Source organism: Macaca thibetana, chromosome 2 (genome assembly GCF_024542745.1).
Source record: "Macaca thibetana thibetana isolate TM-01 chromosome 2, ASM2454274v1, whole genome shotgun sequence".
Lineage (NCBI taxonomy): Eukaryota > Metazoa > Chordata > Mammalia > Primates > Cercopithecidae > Macaca > Macaca thibetana.
This window is the reverse complement of record NC_065579.1, coordinates 2327474-2341192: the sequence shown is the minus strand read 5'-3', so window position 1 is coordinate 2341192 and position 13719 is coordinate 2327474. Positions and strand designations below refer to the sequence as shown.

General features: G+C 36.8%; 1 protein-coding gene across 29 annotated transcripts in view; it reads left to right on the top strand.

Annotated features, from left to right (window-relative positions):
- DLG1 (discs large MAGUK scaffold protein 1) overlaps nt 1-13719 on the top strand; it is a 282292-nt gene that overhangs the window by 140603 nt on the left and 127970 nt on the right. For 15 of the 29 annotated variants that reach the window (XM_050779109.1, XM_050779113.1, XM_050779118.1 and 12 more), the window contains one exon: nt 7667-7765. The exons of the other annotated variants lie outside the window; for them this stretch is intronic. In XM_050779109.1, coding sequence (XP_050635066.1) covers nt 7667-7765 — 99 coding nt within the window. The remainder of the gene's footprint in view (nt 1-7666; nt 7766-13719) is intronic. 29 annotated transcript variants of the gene reach the window in all.

Here is a 13719-nt window from a genome sequence, read left to right as displayed (position 1 = left end):
TAAAACAATAATTTTTTAACCTTTTAATGTAGGTAGAAATCCACATTCTTAATGCCTCGTTATAATCTTTTTACCAAAGGTATATTTTAAGTTTCTTATACACCTTGCACATAAACTGTTTTTTCAATAGTACTAAGGGGGCCTTATTACTTTTAAATTATACAACATTTTTTGCATAAAATGTTTTATAACTTTTTTCTTTTATGACTTTTGCAGACAATTTTTCGACATGTCTTAGCTTTCTGACTTATTACAAACTATTTAAATATAAATTCTGCCTCCCCCCTTTTTTCTTTTCTTGAAACTTTTTAACATAGTTCCTAGTGGGGTGGGCTTATTTGTGCCGGACCCATGCTTCTTTGAGACAAAACACCACGCTCACACCACACGCACACCACAAAACAAAAAGCAGGTAAAAAGGGCACACACACACTTCTGCTTTTTACACCAAACCAAAATCAGAGTATCCAGAAATCCAAGCCAGGTCAAAACCAAAACTATAGTATCAAGTAATCCAAGTCAAGTCAAAAATAAAAACCAAAGTGCTGGTACAGGCACCCCGTGGGTGATCAGGCCATACTTCCACTCAAATGGAGTAGGCAGGTTCCCAAGACCAGTCCCATCAGGCGATTTAAACCAAGTCAAAACCAAAACCAAAGTGCCGATGAAGGCACGCCATGGGTGATCAGGCCACACTTCCACTCAAATGGGGTGGGCAGGTTCCCAAGACCAGTCCTATCAGGCAATTTAAACCGAGTCAAAACCAAAGCCAAACCAAAGTACCGATAAAGGCATGCCGTGGGTGATCAGGCCATGCTTTCACTCAAATGGAGTGGGCAAGTTCCAAAGACTAGTCTTACCAAGTTTTAGATGTCCGAACTCCAAGTGCCAGTTCCTTCCCGGTGTTCAGCCACTGTGTTATTCCTCCGCGGGGGTCTGCTACGCACTGCTCTGGCGAGGCGTTCCACTGGGGCAATTGCCTGCCCAGGAGCGTTCTTTGGAACGCCCCACTCAGGCTGGCTGGAGTCCCCCGCAGGGATGCTCCACAGGGCAGGCCCAAGCCACCTAAGGGGCTGCCTTGGCTGTCCATCAGTTACCTTGCTTCCCTGTCAGGGAAAAAAGAAATGTAGCAGGACGAGCCGCAGACAAAACCTCTCAGACACCAAGTTGTAGAAGGAAGGGCTTTATTCAGCTGGGAACGTTGGCAAGCCACTGCCTTAAAATCCGAGCTCCCCAAGTGCACAATTTCTGCCCCTTTAAGGGTGCACAACACTAAAGATTTCACATGAAAGGGTCGTGATTGAGCAATCTAGGGGATACGTGACAGGGGTTTCATGCACTGAGAGGCAGAGAGAAACAGAACAGGGCAGGGAGTTTCACAATGTTCTTCTCTACAATGTCTGGAATCTATGAATAACATTTGTTTCTAAGTTATGAGTTGATTTTTAACTACTAGGTTTAGGCCAGGCAGGCCCAGGCCCAGTTTTGGGCCTGGCACCGGGCTGCCTGTCTTTGGTTTCACTTCCTTGTTTTTTCTTAAAACAGGTACTGAGTATAAAACAATATAAAACAATGTGAGAGGGTCCCTCTCCTTCCTCAATACCTTTGCTGTTCCTCATCAGTCAGCTTTCTTTGGATTATTTGTTTAGAGTTGTATTTTTGTTTCTAGTGAACTAAATGAATTACTTTGTTGTTCGTAATTGTTACCAGAATTGGTTATCAGTTGTGGTTAGGGAATTGTGTGTGTTGATGCCTCGTTGACTTTCTCAGCAGTGTTGGCCTTAAGGAAGAGGCAGGGGCCTGTGTTCTGTTTCAAGGAACTTGGTCAATGCCCTGTAGAGAGTGGGATGGGTTAAGATGCTGTAAACTGGAAATTTTTTTTAATGGTGTTCACGTCCTCATCTAAAGAAGATGATTCTAGAAGAGGCTCAGAGACAAAGGGTTACAAGTGGGATTAAAATGTAATATTAATGGATTCATGGTTTATCATAAAGGCTTTTGGAGAGCAGCTACCCAGTGGAGAAAATTGTTGTTCTTTGCCTTGAAATATGACATAAGCATGTACTTTTATCTTATTTTGACTATCAAAGTAGATTATTAATCAGTTATCCTGTTGTTAGGGCTGGAGACTATTATAAGAAAATAAATTTAACATATTACATCTGTGACATTTTCAAACATTTAAAAAATAAACTTTAGTGTTCTTTTTTTTTTTTTTTTTTTTTTTTTTTTTTGAGACGGAGTCTTGCTCTGCCGCCCAGGCTGGGGTGCAGTGGCCGGATCTCAGCTCACTGCAAGCTCCGCCTCCCAGGTTTCCGCCATTCTCCTGCCTCAGCCTCCCGAGTAGCTGGGACTACAGGCGCCCGCCACCACGCCCGGCTACTTTTTTTTGTATTTTTTAGTAGAGACGGGGTTTCACCGTGTTAGCCAGGATGGTCTCGATCTCCTGACCTCGTGATCCGCCCGTCTCGGCCTCCCAAAGTGCTGGGATTACAGGCTTGAGCCACCGCGCCCGGCCACTTTAGTGTTCTTAAAAGAACCAAAACAAAACAGAAAACAGAGGCACAAGGAAGCTTTTAGAGGTGGTAGATACGTTTGTTACTTTGATTATGGCGATGGCTTCATGGGTGTATGCGTATGTGCAACTCAATCAAATTGTATACATTAAATATGTGCAGTTTTTTTATATCAGTTCTACCTGAGTAACGTCGTTTCAAAAAGAGAATAAAGTTGAATTAAAAAGTAACGTTAGACTTTCATGACTTTGACACTTTTGATGACTGCAGCCAGTTATTTTGTAATGTATCACTCAATTTGGGTTTGTCTGATGTTTAATGATTAGATTCAAGTTATGCCTCTTTGGTAGAAATATCCTGGAAGTATTATACTTTCATTACATTTTATCACATAATACATGATTTTGATTTTTCCCGTTACTGGTGATGATAACTTTGATCACTTGATTAAGATACTATCTGCATATTTCTCCACTGTAATTAATGTTTTGAAATGAAACACTTTTGTATGAGTATATGCCATTCATCCACTGAAATGGACATTTCACTTAGCAACAGGAAGTTTTAACATTCATTAATATTTCTTGAATGAATTACTCTATTACTGTGATGGCTGCCAAATGATTTTATAATTCCATCATTACATTTTTAGTTAGCATTTTGTTATAAGGAAATGCTCTTATCTTCATTTGTTTATTCGTGTATTTATTTATATCAGTATGGGGTCCCAGATTCCAGTTTTATTCAGTGGATTTTATGCCATTGTTATAATTGAGTCACAGATAGTTCCCAGTCTGGCCAATGGCAGCCCTTCAAGCCAACTTCTTTGGCATTTGTCATCCTCTTTGAGCACTTCCCTTATTTTCTGGTACAGCAGGATGTCTACACTCATATTGTACTTGCTGAGCTCTAGCACTGGAATCAGCCATTTCTTCAAAGACCCATGGTTTGGTTTGCTTTTGTTTTGTTTTGTGGTTTTTGTTTCCCCCCGGGAAGGACTTTCACTCTTATGGCCAGGCTGGAGTGCAGTGGCGTGATCTTGGCTCACTGCAACCTCCACCTCCTGGGTTCAAAATGATTCTCTTGGCTCAGCCTCCCAAGTAGCTGAGATTACAGGTACCCGCCACCACGCCTAGCTAATTTTTGGTATTTTTAGTAGAGATGGAGTTTCATCATGTTGGCCAGGCTGGTCTCAAACTCCTGACCTCAGGTGATCTGCCCACCTCTACCTCCCAAAGTGCTGGGATTACAGGCGTGAGCCTCCACGCCCGGCCATGTTGTGTTGTTTTAAATTTCAGAATGAGTATTTAGAAATCAAGATTTGAATGCCAGGTGTATTGGTGCTGTGGAGCTGTTAACTGCTCCCAGGTCCTCATAGTTAGCAGAGTTATGCACATATATACACACACATTTATGTCTATATTTATTTTTGTATTTATCTATATATATTGAAAACTGCTTACACTAATACCTCCAATTTTAGTGTAACACCATAGGTCTCATGCTAATTTTCTGTCTTTCCATATTTATAACTCCCTTTTCTGACACGAGGAACCTTGCTGTCAATATCCTTCGTGTATTTATTTATTGGATCAGAATGCTCTGTATATAAGCAATCTCCTGTCACTATTGCTGCCCTAGATGGATGCCCTTCTCCCTCTGCTCAGGCTCCAAAAGATCCCATTGAGTCCACTGACAGCGCAAAACCTTATGCCAGACCACATCTACTGCCTCATAGATACTATCTGTCTCACTCGGGTTCCAACCATACACGTCAGGCTGCCACCACTCCTCTGTCCATGTGGACACCCTCCTTGCCATGCTTAGGCTCCAACACCCTTTGCCAGGCTATTGCCTCCCTTCCACTCCCTGCGCACAGATGCCTTCCTCCCCCTGCTTGGGCTTCCGCAACATGCACTTTCCTTTCAAGAGGTCATCTGCACCAAGGTCATGATGATACTCTACCGTATCATCCTCTAGAAGTCTTATATTGTTTACTGCTCTCAATTATGTCAGCAAACCAGCTAAAATCAATTTTATGTATAGTTTAAGGGTAGGAATCAGTATATGTTTGGTTTTTCCTTGTGTATATCCACTGGATCCAAGCACAGTTCTTACAAAATCACCACACTTTTCTTATACATTCATAAATCAGAAGTCAGAACCTATGGGTTTTCAAACATTCTTGGAAGGTCATGTAAGTATTGCAGTGAATATCAGTTACTATTGTTATTAATTTTGAGCTCATAATATGGAATTCAGAATTTTTTTGTAGGGTTTTGCCATGTTGGCCAGGCTGGTCTTGAACTCCTGACCTCAGGTGATCTGCCTGCCGCATCCTCCCAAAGCTCTAAGATTACAGGTATGAGCCACCATGCCTGGCCTCAATCTCACATAGTTTCCATTTTTTACTTTTTTACTTAACCATTCTGACACCTTTGGGTATTTAAAATATTCCACAATTGACCAAATAGAAAATGTTCAAAAGAATATCTTAAAACCTTAAAACACCTTATGAGAATACCTTAAAACCTTGACTTTTAAAATTTTTGCTTAGAATAGAGTTCTAGAATTACTAAGTCAAAGAGTTTAGACTTTTTTTTTTCTTTTTTTTAGTAGAGATGGAGTTTTACCATGTTGGCTAAGCTGGTCTTGAACTCCTGACCTCGTGATCCGCCCACCCCGGCCTCCCAAGGTGCTGGGATTACAGGCGTGAGCCACTGCACCCAGCCAAGTTTAAACATTTTTAAAGCTCTAGATATTTACTGACAAATTAGTTTTCCTAAAGTTTGCATTAATTTGTATATCCAATAGCAGTGTGACAGGACCAGTTTTCATGCATTTTTAAAAGCTTTTTTGGAATATTTTTATCGTATTTTTTTTATTGGTAAAATATGTATAACAAAACTTACTAGCCTTTTAAGTGGAATCATGCAATATTTATCCTTTTGTGTCTGGCTAATTTCACTTAATATTTTAAAGGCTCATCCATCTTCTAGCATGATTAAGAATTTTATTCCTAGGGCCAGGTGTGGTGGCTCATGCCTGTAATCTCAGCACTTTGGGAGGCCAAGGTGGGTGGATGACAAGGTCAGGAGTTCAAGACGAGCCTGGCTAAGATGGTAAAACGCCATGTCTACTAAAAATACAAAAAAAATAGCAGGGCATGGTGGCAGGTGCCTGTAATCCCAGCTACTTGGGAGGCTGAGGCAGAGCATTGCTTGAACCCGGGAGGTGGATGTTACAGTGAGCTGAGATTGCACCACTGCACTCCAGCCTGGGCAACAGAGTGAGACTCCGTCTCAAAAAAAAAAAAAAAAGATTCCTTTCTAGGGCTGAATAATATCCATCATGTGTATATTATCACATTTTGTTTATCCGTTCATCTCCTGATGGACACTTGGTTTCTTTCCAACTTGGTTTCTTTCCACCTTTAGACTGTTGTGTATGATGCTGCACTGAACATTGGCATACAAGTGTCTGAGTCCTTGCTCTCACTTTTGGGGATGTGCCTTCCCAGTGCACATTTACCTACCCAATTGCTAGATCATATGCTGATTTTATGGTTGGTTTTTAAGAAACTGCCAAAGTCTTCCATAGAAGCTGTATGTACCGTTTTACATTTCCCACCAGCATTTTACCAGAGTTCCAGTTTCTCCACATCCTTGCCACTACTTGTTACTTTGATTTTTTTTGTTTGTTTTAGTTAGAAACTTCCCTTGTAGTGGTGAAGTAATCTCTCATTATAGCTTTTATTTGTATTACCCTATTGACTAATGATGTTGAGCATTTTCATGTGCTAATTGGCCACTTGTATATCTTTGCAGAAATTATTCAAGCTCTTTGCACATTTCGTTAATTGGGTTGTTTTTCTTCGTGTTGTTGAGTTGTAAGTCTTTAAATGTTCTGGATATTAAACCCTTATCAGATTATGATTTCCAAATATTTTCTCCCATTGTGTAGGCTGTCTTTTCACTTTCTTGGTAATGCCCTTTGGTGCACAAAAGGTTTTAATTCTGATAGAGTCTAATGGTTTTTTTGTTTTTTTTTTTTTTTTTTTTTTTTGGTCACCATATTTCTAAGACTCCATTACCAAATCCAAGGTCACAAAGATTAACCCTATGTTCTCTCATAAGAGTTTTATGTTTTCAAATCTCGTATTTAGGTTGTTAATCTATTTTGAGTTAATTTTTATATATAATGTGAGATGGGGGTCTGTAGACCTTCGTCTTTTGCATGTGGATATCTCAGCACCATTGTTGAAGAGGCGCCATACATTTTTAATAAATCTTAATTTTACTAATTTGATAGGCAAAAAAAATTTGCCATTTTATTTTGTATTTATGAATGAAGATAAACCTTGTTTTTAGTCTGACAATTTGTTCTTCCTGTTTTAAGGCCTGTGAAGGCAAGCTGTCCTCATCTACTTGACTTTAGTGTTTTCCTTACATATATAAGGTGTTTTATTTATATAGCCAACGGGTCTTATACAAAACAACTGTCCTGTGTTCCAGTTTCATCCTTTGAAAAATAACTTAAGCCAGATAAACATTAAACTTCTTAGTTTAATTTATACCAGGGTTCTCTCTACATTGTTTTTTCATTGTTGCCGGATATGTCTGGCATATAATAGACAATCAATGTTAGTTGAATTAATTACGGGCATGTTGAGGCAGGTGATTACGGTTCTTGATAATAGAAGTTAATATCATGGATTTGTAAACTCTCTTATCTGCCTGATTGGGCTAATAAAATTACTTTTAGTTTTCTGAATGCATAGAGGAAAGCAGTCAAATGTATTCTGAGTACTAGAAAAAATATTTTGTAGTCTGTCTATGAAGCAATTGTCTTATTTCCCAGAGAAGGAAGGAATATTGTAAGTGATAATGTTTATTATTATCATTTAAACATCTAAAGAGTAGTCACTCATTTTAATTACAGAATCATTAAAATTATTGGGGGTGTAACTTTCTAAAACAATTTCTAAAGGGTATTTTCTCATTATTTATATTAGTGTAATGTATTAATATTTTACCTGTTGCATAGTTATTTCTGAAAACTATAATTTATCTTTATGGCACAGCTTTTTGTTATGTGTTTCCCTTTTATTTTGGTGTTTTTCCTGATTTTTTGTCATTGATGATTTTTAGCCAACAGAAGCTGTTCTTCCCTCTCCTCCCACTGTCCCTGTGATCCCTGTCCTGCCAGTCCCTGCTGAGAATACTGTCATCCTACCCACCATACCACAGGTTTTTATTAGTTTCTTTTTTCTTTATAAAAATTTCATTTGCTTTTAATGTTTCATTTGTGTTCTTTTTTAAAACTGTTTGAGCTGTGTTTTGTAATTTGGTAATTTACTTTGGGCTTCAATTAGTAGTTTTAGGGACTTAAACATTTCAAATTTAATATAAATGGAGTCAAGATTTGCCATTTTATTAGGTTATGTGTGCAATGGAACACATTGTGAACTTCATAATATTGAACCTTAGATTTGTTTTCATGCCTTTGTACTTATGAATCTGCTTAAAACAGTTTTTAAACATTTTTACTTTAGAAAACTTTATTCTTCTAAAGTTAGTAAAAATCATTGTACTCCTGATTTTGTACCAGATGTATCATTTTATTTAGCACATTGTTTCCTATTATATATTTATCTTTGGAAATACTCGTTCTCATGTTATTTGATTAGATAAGACACTTCACATTTATTAGGTAAAAATAGTAGCCAACATATCTGGATTATTTGGGAATGCTCTGTGCTATCTTCACAACTTTTCTGTAAATCTATTGTAAAATTTTACTTGTAAAAAATTATATGTAACAGTTTAAAAAAAAATAATAGCCAAATATGAGAGAATATAATCATTTTTAGTTTTTCAAAGACTTACTACTTCCAAGGGATGACTCGAGACATTAACTGCCCTTCCAACAGTTATGCAAAGTCAAAATAATGGTAGTATTACTAAGAATAATAATAAAGATCTTTGGTGTGAAAGATCACGATCTCATTTAAAGTGTAAATAAATGAACCCATAGATTGTTTTTGCCAATTATTGATCTGTAGCATAAAATCTGGGTAAACATATTATGTTTGCTGTGTAAACAATTTCAAAATCAGCTCCATTGGGGGGAAAAAGATATCAACTGTGATTATTCACATCTCACTGCCCTTCCCCTCTCCTAAAAAGTGAAGTCAGTAAGAACATCCACACACCCGAGGATTCTAGGGGAAATTACAATGTTCCAATGACTTCAGCCTTACTGTAATAAGACTGAATTGTAATCATTGTAATAATATTAGTACTATATAATTTTTGATTATGAAAATAATTAAAAATTAACTCATAAAACCAACAATGAATAGAGGAATCCAAATGGATATTCTCTCTATATTGCAGGAAAAAATTGAATTTATAAATAAAATATAATTCTCAGCAAGCAGTTTGAGGGTTATTATAACATCGTAATAATGTAACATCTTTCCAAATACACAGAGTTGATTAGTACAGTGTTTTTTGTTTTTTTTTTTTAAGTAGAATTGAAAGTTTATTTTACTCTTCTCACTTCAGTCAGTTTTTTGGCATTAAAATAGTTTTCTGGAATCCTTTGAGAATTTGTACCAGTCTCTTTATATTCATTTGGGAGCCTGTCTTTTCCTATTCAGAATTCTCTCATTTATTTACTCCAGGCATCCCTAACTTAACATCACACTACATTTGAAAATTGTTGAGATCTTGCATAGTCTTATAAAAATACAGGTTTTGAAGTCAGAATGACCTGGGGTTGGAATTCCAGTCCTACCACTTAACCTATGTAACTACACACTTTACTTAACCACAGTGAACTTCCATTTACTCATCTGTAACACCGAAGATAGACAGGAGTACTAACTTGAGGTGTTTTACAGTGATTGAGAGGATACTTAATGCGTGTCAAGTACTGCCACATAATCTTGGCTGTTCATATTTTTAGTATTATCTCATATTTCTCTGAGAAAGGAAACTAAGGAACAAGTTTTGTTTTGTTTTGTTTGTTTGTTTAAATGAGGATATTTGAGGAGGATACACACAAAAAAGACCTATTTATTCTGCATAGCTTCACTTTAGGTTTTAAATATGCTACAGAAGTTCATGAAAGAGAGTTTTAGCATTTTTGTTGTGTTATGTGAGAAGCCAATGAGTGGACCTCATTTTCCAGAATAAGTGTGTTCCTAATTAGTCAAGTACGTTATAAAATTAAAATAATGGACTAAAATGTCTGTCCCTAAGTAAAATTTAAAATCCATGCTAACATATAACCCAATTTCAACATATTAAGTGAATATGTATTCTTGAAAGATCCACTACTTTACATTTAGATGCATTAGTATGTATTAGAAATAAAAGAAGAAGAGAAGATTAGAGTCTAGTCCGTCTTTGTCACTCAAACAAGTTACCCTGTCTGAGTCTTCTCCTCCTTCATCTGTTAAAATGGGGGCAGCGCAACCTGACTCCTTTAAAATGGGTTTGAGAGTCAGGCAAATTAGAAAGATACATAGATAATAACTTTTTAAAAAGTATATAGTCTTTCATTGTAGAACACTTTTACACTTTTCAGAGTACTTGCATATTGATCATATTGTTTGTACTTTATGAAAGCCCTCTACAAATCAGAATTACACTTATCATACAGAGTGGCACAGAAAGATAATATTCAATGGCTGCTTAATATTGCAGAAAGAGCATGAACTTTATAGTATAGTCATACCTGACTCCACCACTTCCTAGCTTCACCTGTTTCTACATGTGTGATGGTGTAGAAATTACTCAACTTCTGAGAACCTAGTTTCTCCACATAGAAACTGAGTACAGAGTAGGTAACAGTTACTAGTTGTTCTTACTGGGAGTGTAAACACATAATCTCTGTGATTCCAGCCTATTAAATCCAGAGGCTTATTTGCACCCTAGAGTAAATACTCTGTTTTAAAACTAGATGTTTTGAACCTTTATTTCTATCAGTTCTGAAAAGTTATCATGTAATTAAAATATTGTTGAAAATGCTTTAGAGCTAATTTTTTGTGCATGGTCTTTTTTTGATATTTGAATATGTGCTTTGAAGATGAATAGAACATTCTCTGTCCTCTAGGAGCCTACTAGGTGTTTGTGCAAGAGACAAGTTTAACAAATAGCTCCCACATAATGTGAGAGTAATTACATTAGAGGTATGTCCAGAACAGAGCATCATATTGCCTCTGGACCTTTTTTTGTTTTTGAAACGGAGTTTCGCTCTTGTTGCCCAGGCTGGAGTGCAATGGCGTGATCTTGGCTCACCACAACCTCCACCTCCGTGGTTCAAGTGATTCTCCTGCCTCAGCCTCCCGAGTAGCTGGAATTACAGGCATGCGCCACCATGCCCTGCTATTTTTTCTTTTCTTTTCTTTTCTTTTTTTTTCAGTAGAGACAAGGTTTCTCCATGTTGGTTAGGCTGGTCTTGAACTCCCGACCTCAGGTAATCCACCTGCCTCAGCCTCCCAAAGTGCTGGAATTACAGGTGTGCGCCACCGTGCCCAGCCGGTTGTAGCATTTTAAATTTCCACCGAAGTGCACAAGGATTCCAGTTTCTCCACATCCTCACCAACACTTTTTATTTTGTTTTCTTAATAGTAGCCAGGCTAATGGGTGTGAGGTGACATCTCGTAGTTTTGATTTGCGTTTCTATAATGATTAGTGACACATCTTTTCATGTGCTTATTGTCCATTTGTATGTCTTCTTTGAGAAAATGTCTGTATGAGTTCCTTGACCATTTTTTAATTAGGGTGTTTGGTATTATTGTTGAAGTTTAGGAGTTCTTTGTGCATTCTGGGTCTCACGTCTTGTCAGAGATATGACTTACCTATTTTTTCTTTTTTTGCCTGTACCTTTGTGTCATATCCAAGAAATCACTGTCAGTTCCGTTGTCTCACTTTTAGCCTGTATTTTCTTCTAACAGTTTTATAGTTTTAGGTTTTAGATTTAGATCATGATCCGTTTTAGGTTGATTATTGTATATGGCATTTATTTCTGGATTCTGCTTTATTCTCTTCTGTATGTCTGTCTGCACACCAGTACCAGACTGTTTCTATTACTGTAACTTTGTAGTAAGTTTTGGAATCAGAAAGTGTTAGCCTGCCGCCTTTGTTTTTCTTTTTCATTATCATTTTGACTTTCAGGGTACTGTGAAATTCTATGTGACTTTTAGGATGGGTTATTCTATTTCTTTAAAAACCCTACTGGAATTTTGATAGGAATTGCATTAAGTCTGTTGATTGCTTTGGGTAATATTGACATTTTTGCAATAATAAGTCTTCCAATCTGTAACCATAGATCCCTTCCCATTTATTTATGTCTTCTTAATTTCTTTCATAAATGTTTTATAGTTTTCATTTTACAAGTTTTTTACCTTCTTGATGAAGTTAATTCTTTTTTTTTTTTTTTTAAGCATTTAGGAGGCTCAGTGTTCTGAAAATTTGTACTTTTTGATGCTGTGATAAACAGAATTGTTTTCTTAATTTCCATTTTAGATTGTTCAATGTTAGAAGAAATACAACTGATTTTTGTGTATTGACTTCGTATCCTGCTACTTTGCTTAATTGGTTTAATTATTAACAGTTTTTGTGTAAAATCTTCAGGGTGTTTTACGTATAAGATCATATCATTTGTGAACAAGTAATTTTGCTTCTTCCTTTCTAATTGGGATGTCTTTTATTTCTTTTTTCTTTCCTAATTGCTTTGACTACAACTTCAACTATTCAGCTGGTGGTCACGTTGAGTACAAGTGGTGAAAGCAGACGTACTTGCCTTCTTTCTTTTCTTAGAGGAAAAGCTTTCAGTCTTTCAGCACTGAGTATGATGTTCACTGGGGGGTTTTGTATATGGTTTTTCTTAGGTTGACATAGTTTCCTTCTATTCCCATGTGCACTTGAGAAGAATGTGTGTTCTGTTGTTAGAGTTCTGTGTCTCCTTGGTATATTGTGTTTGTTCATCTCCTCTATTTCCTTACTTATCATATGTCTGGTTGTTCTGCCCATTATGGAGAATGTGGTATTGAAGTCTCCAGCTATTGTTGTAGAACCGTTTCTTTCTTCAATTCTGTCTCATTTTTGCTACTTACATTTTGATGGCCTGCTATTAGGTGCGTTAATTTTTGTAATTGTTACATATTCCTATATTGAACCTTTTATTAATATATAATACCTTTGTTGTCTCATAACCTTTTTTTGGATTTAAAGTCTATTTTGTCTTTTATGAGTACAGCCACTCCTGCTCTCCTTTGGTTACTATTTGCATGGAATATCGCTTTCTATACTTCACTTTCAGCATATTTGTGTCTGGATTTACAGTGAGTCTCTTGTATACAGCTTGTAGTTGGAACATTTTAAAAAATTTTATTCTGCCAATTTCTGTCTTTTGATTGAAGAGTTTATTTACATTTAAAGTAATTATTGGTAAGGAAGGACTTACTTTTGTCATTTTGCTGTTTGTTTTCTTTATATATATATGCCTTGTAGCTTTTTTGTTCCTCATTTCCTGCATTGCTGTCTTCTTTGGTCTTTGATTAATTTTTTGTAGTGAAACATTTAACTTTCTCATTTCCTTTGAGTCTGTTCTTTAGTTATATTTTATGTGGTTACCAAGGGGATTACATTTGACATCCTAGACACTTCTAATCTCAATTTATACAAGCTTAACTGCAATAATATACAAAACCTCTGCCCCTTTAACTGCTCTGTCCCAACCCCTTTCGATTGTTGATGTCACAAAATTACATCTTCATATAGTGTATGCCCAAAACCAGAAACTAATAATTTTTAATGCATTAGTGTCTTAAATTATGTACGAGACAAAATATGAAGTTACAAAGTTACAATGTTAGCTTTTAAACTAATAATGGATTTTCATTATTTACTAATATTGACTTTATTTATTAATATTAGGCTTATTTATTTCTAGGCAGGGTCTCATTCTGTAGCCCAGGCTGGAGTGCGGTGGTGCCATCACAGCTCACTGCAGCCTCAACCTCTTGGGCCCAATCAGTTCTCTCGCCTCAGCCTCCTGAATAGCCATGACTGCAGGCATGTGCCCACCACACCTGGTTAATTTTTGTTGTTGCTGCTGTTCTGTTCTGTTTTGTTTGTAGAGATGGGGTTTCACCATGTTCCACAGGCTGGTCTTGAACTCCTGGGCT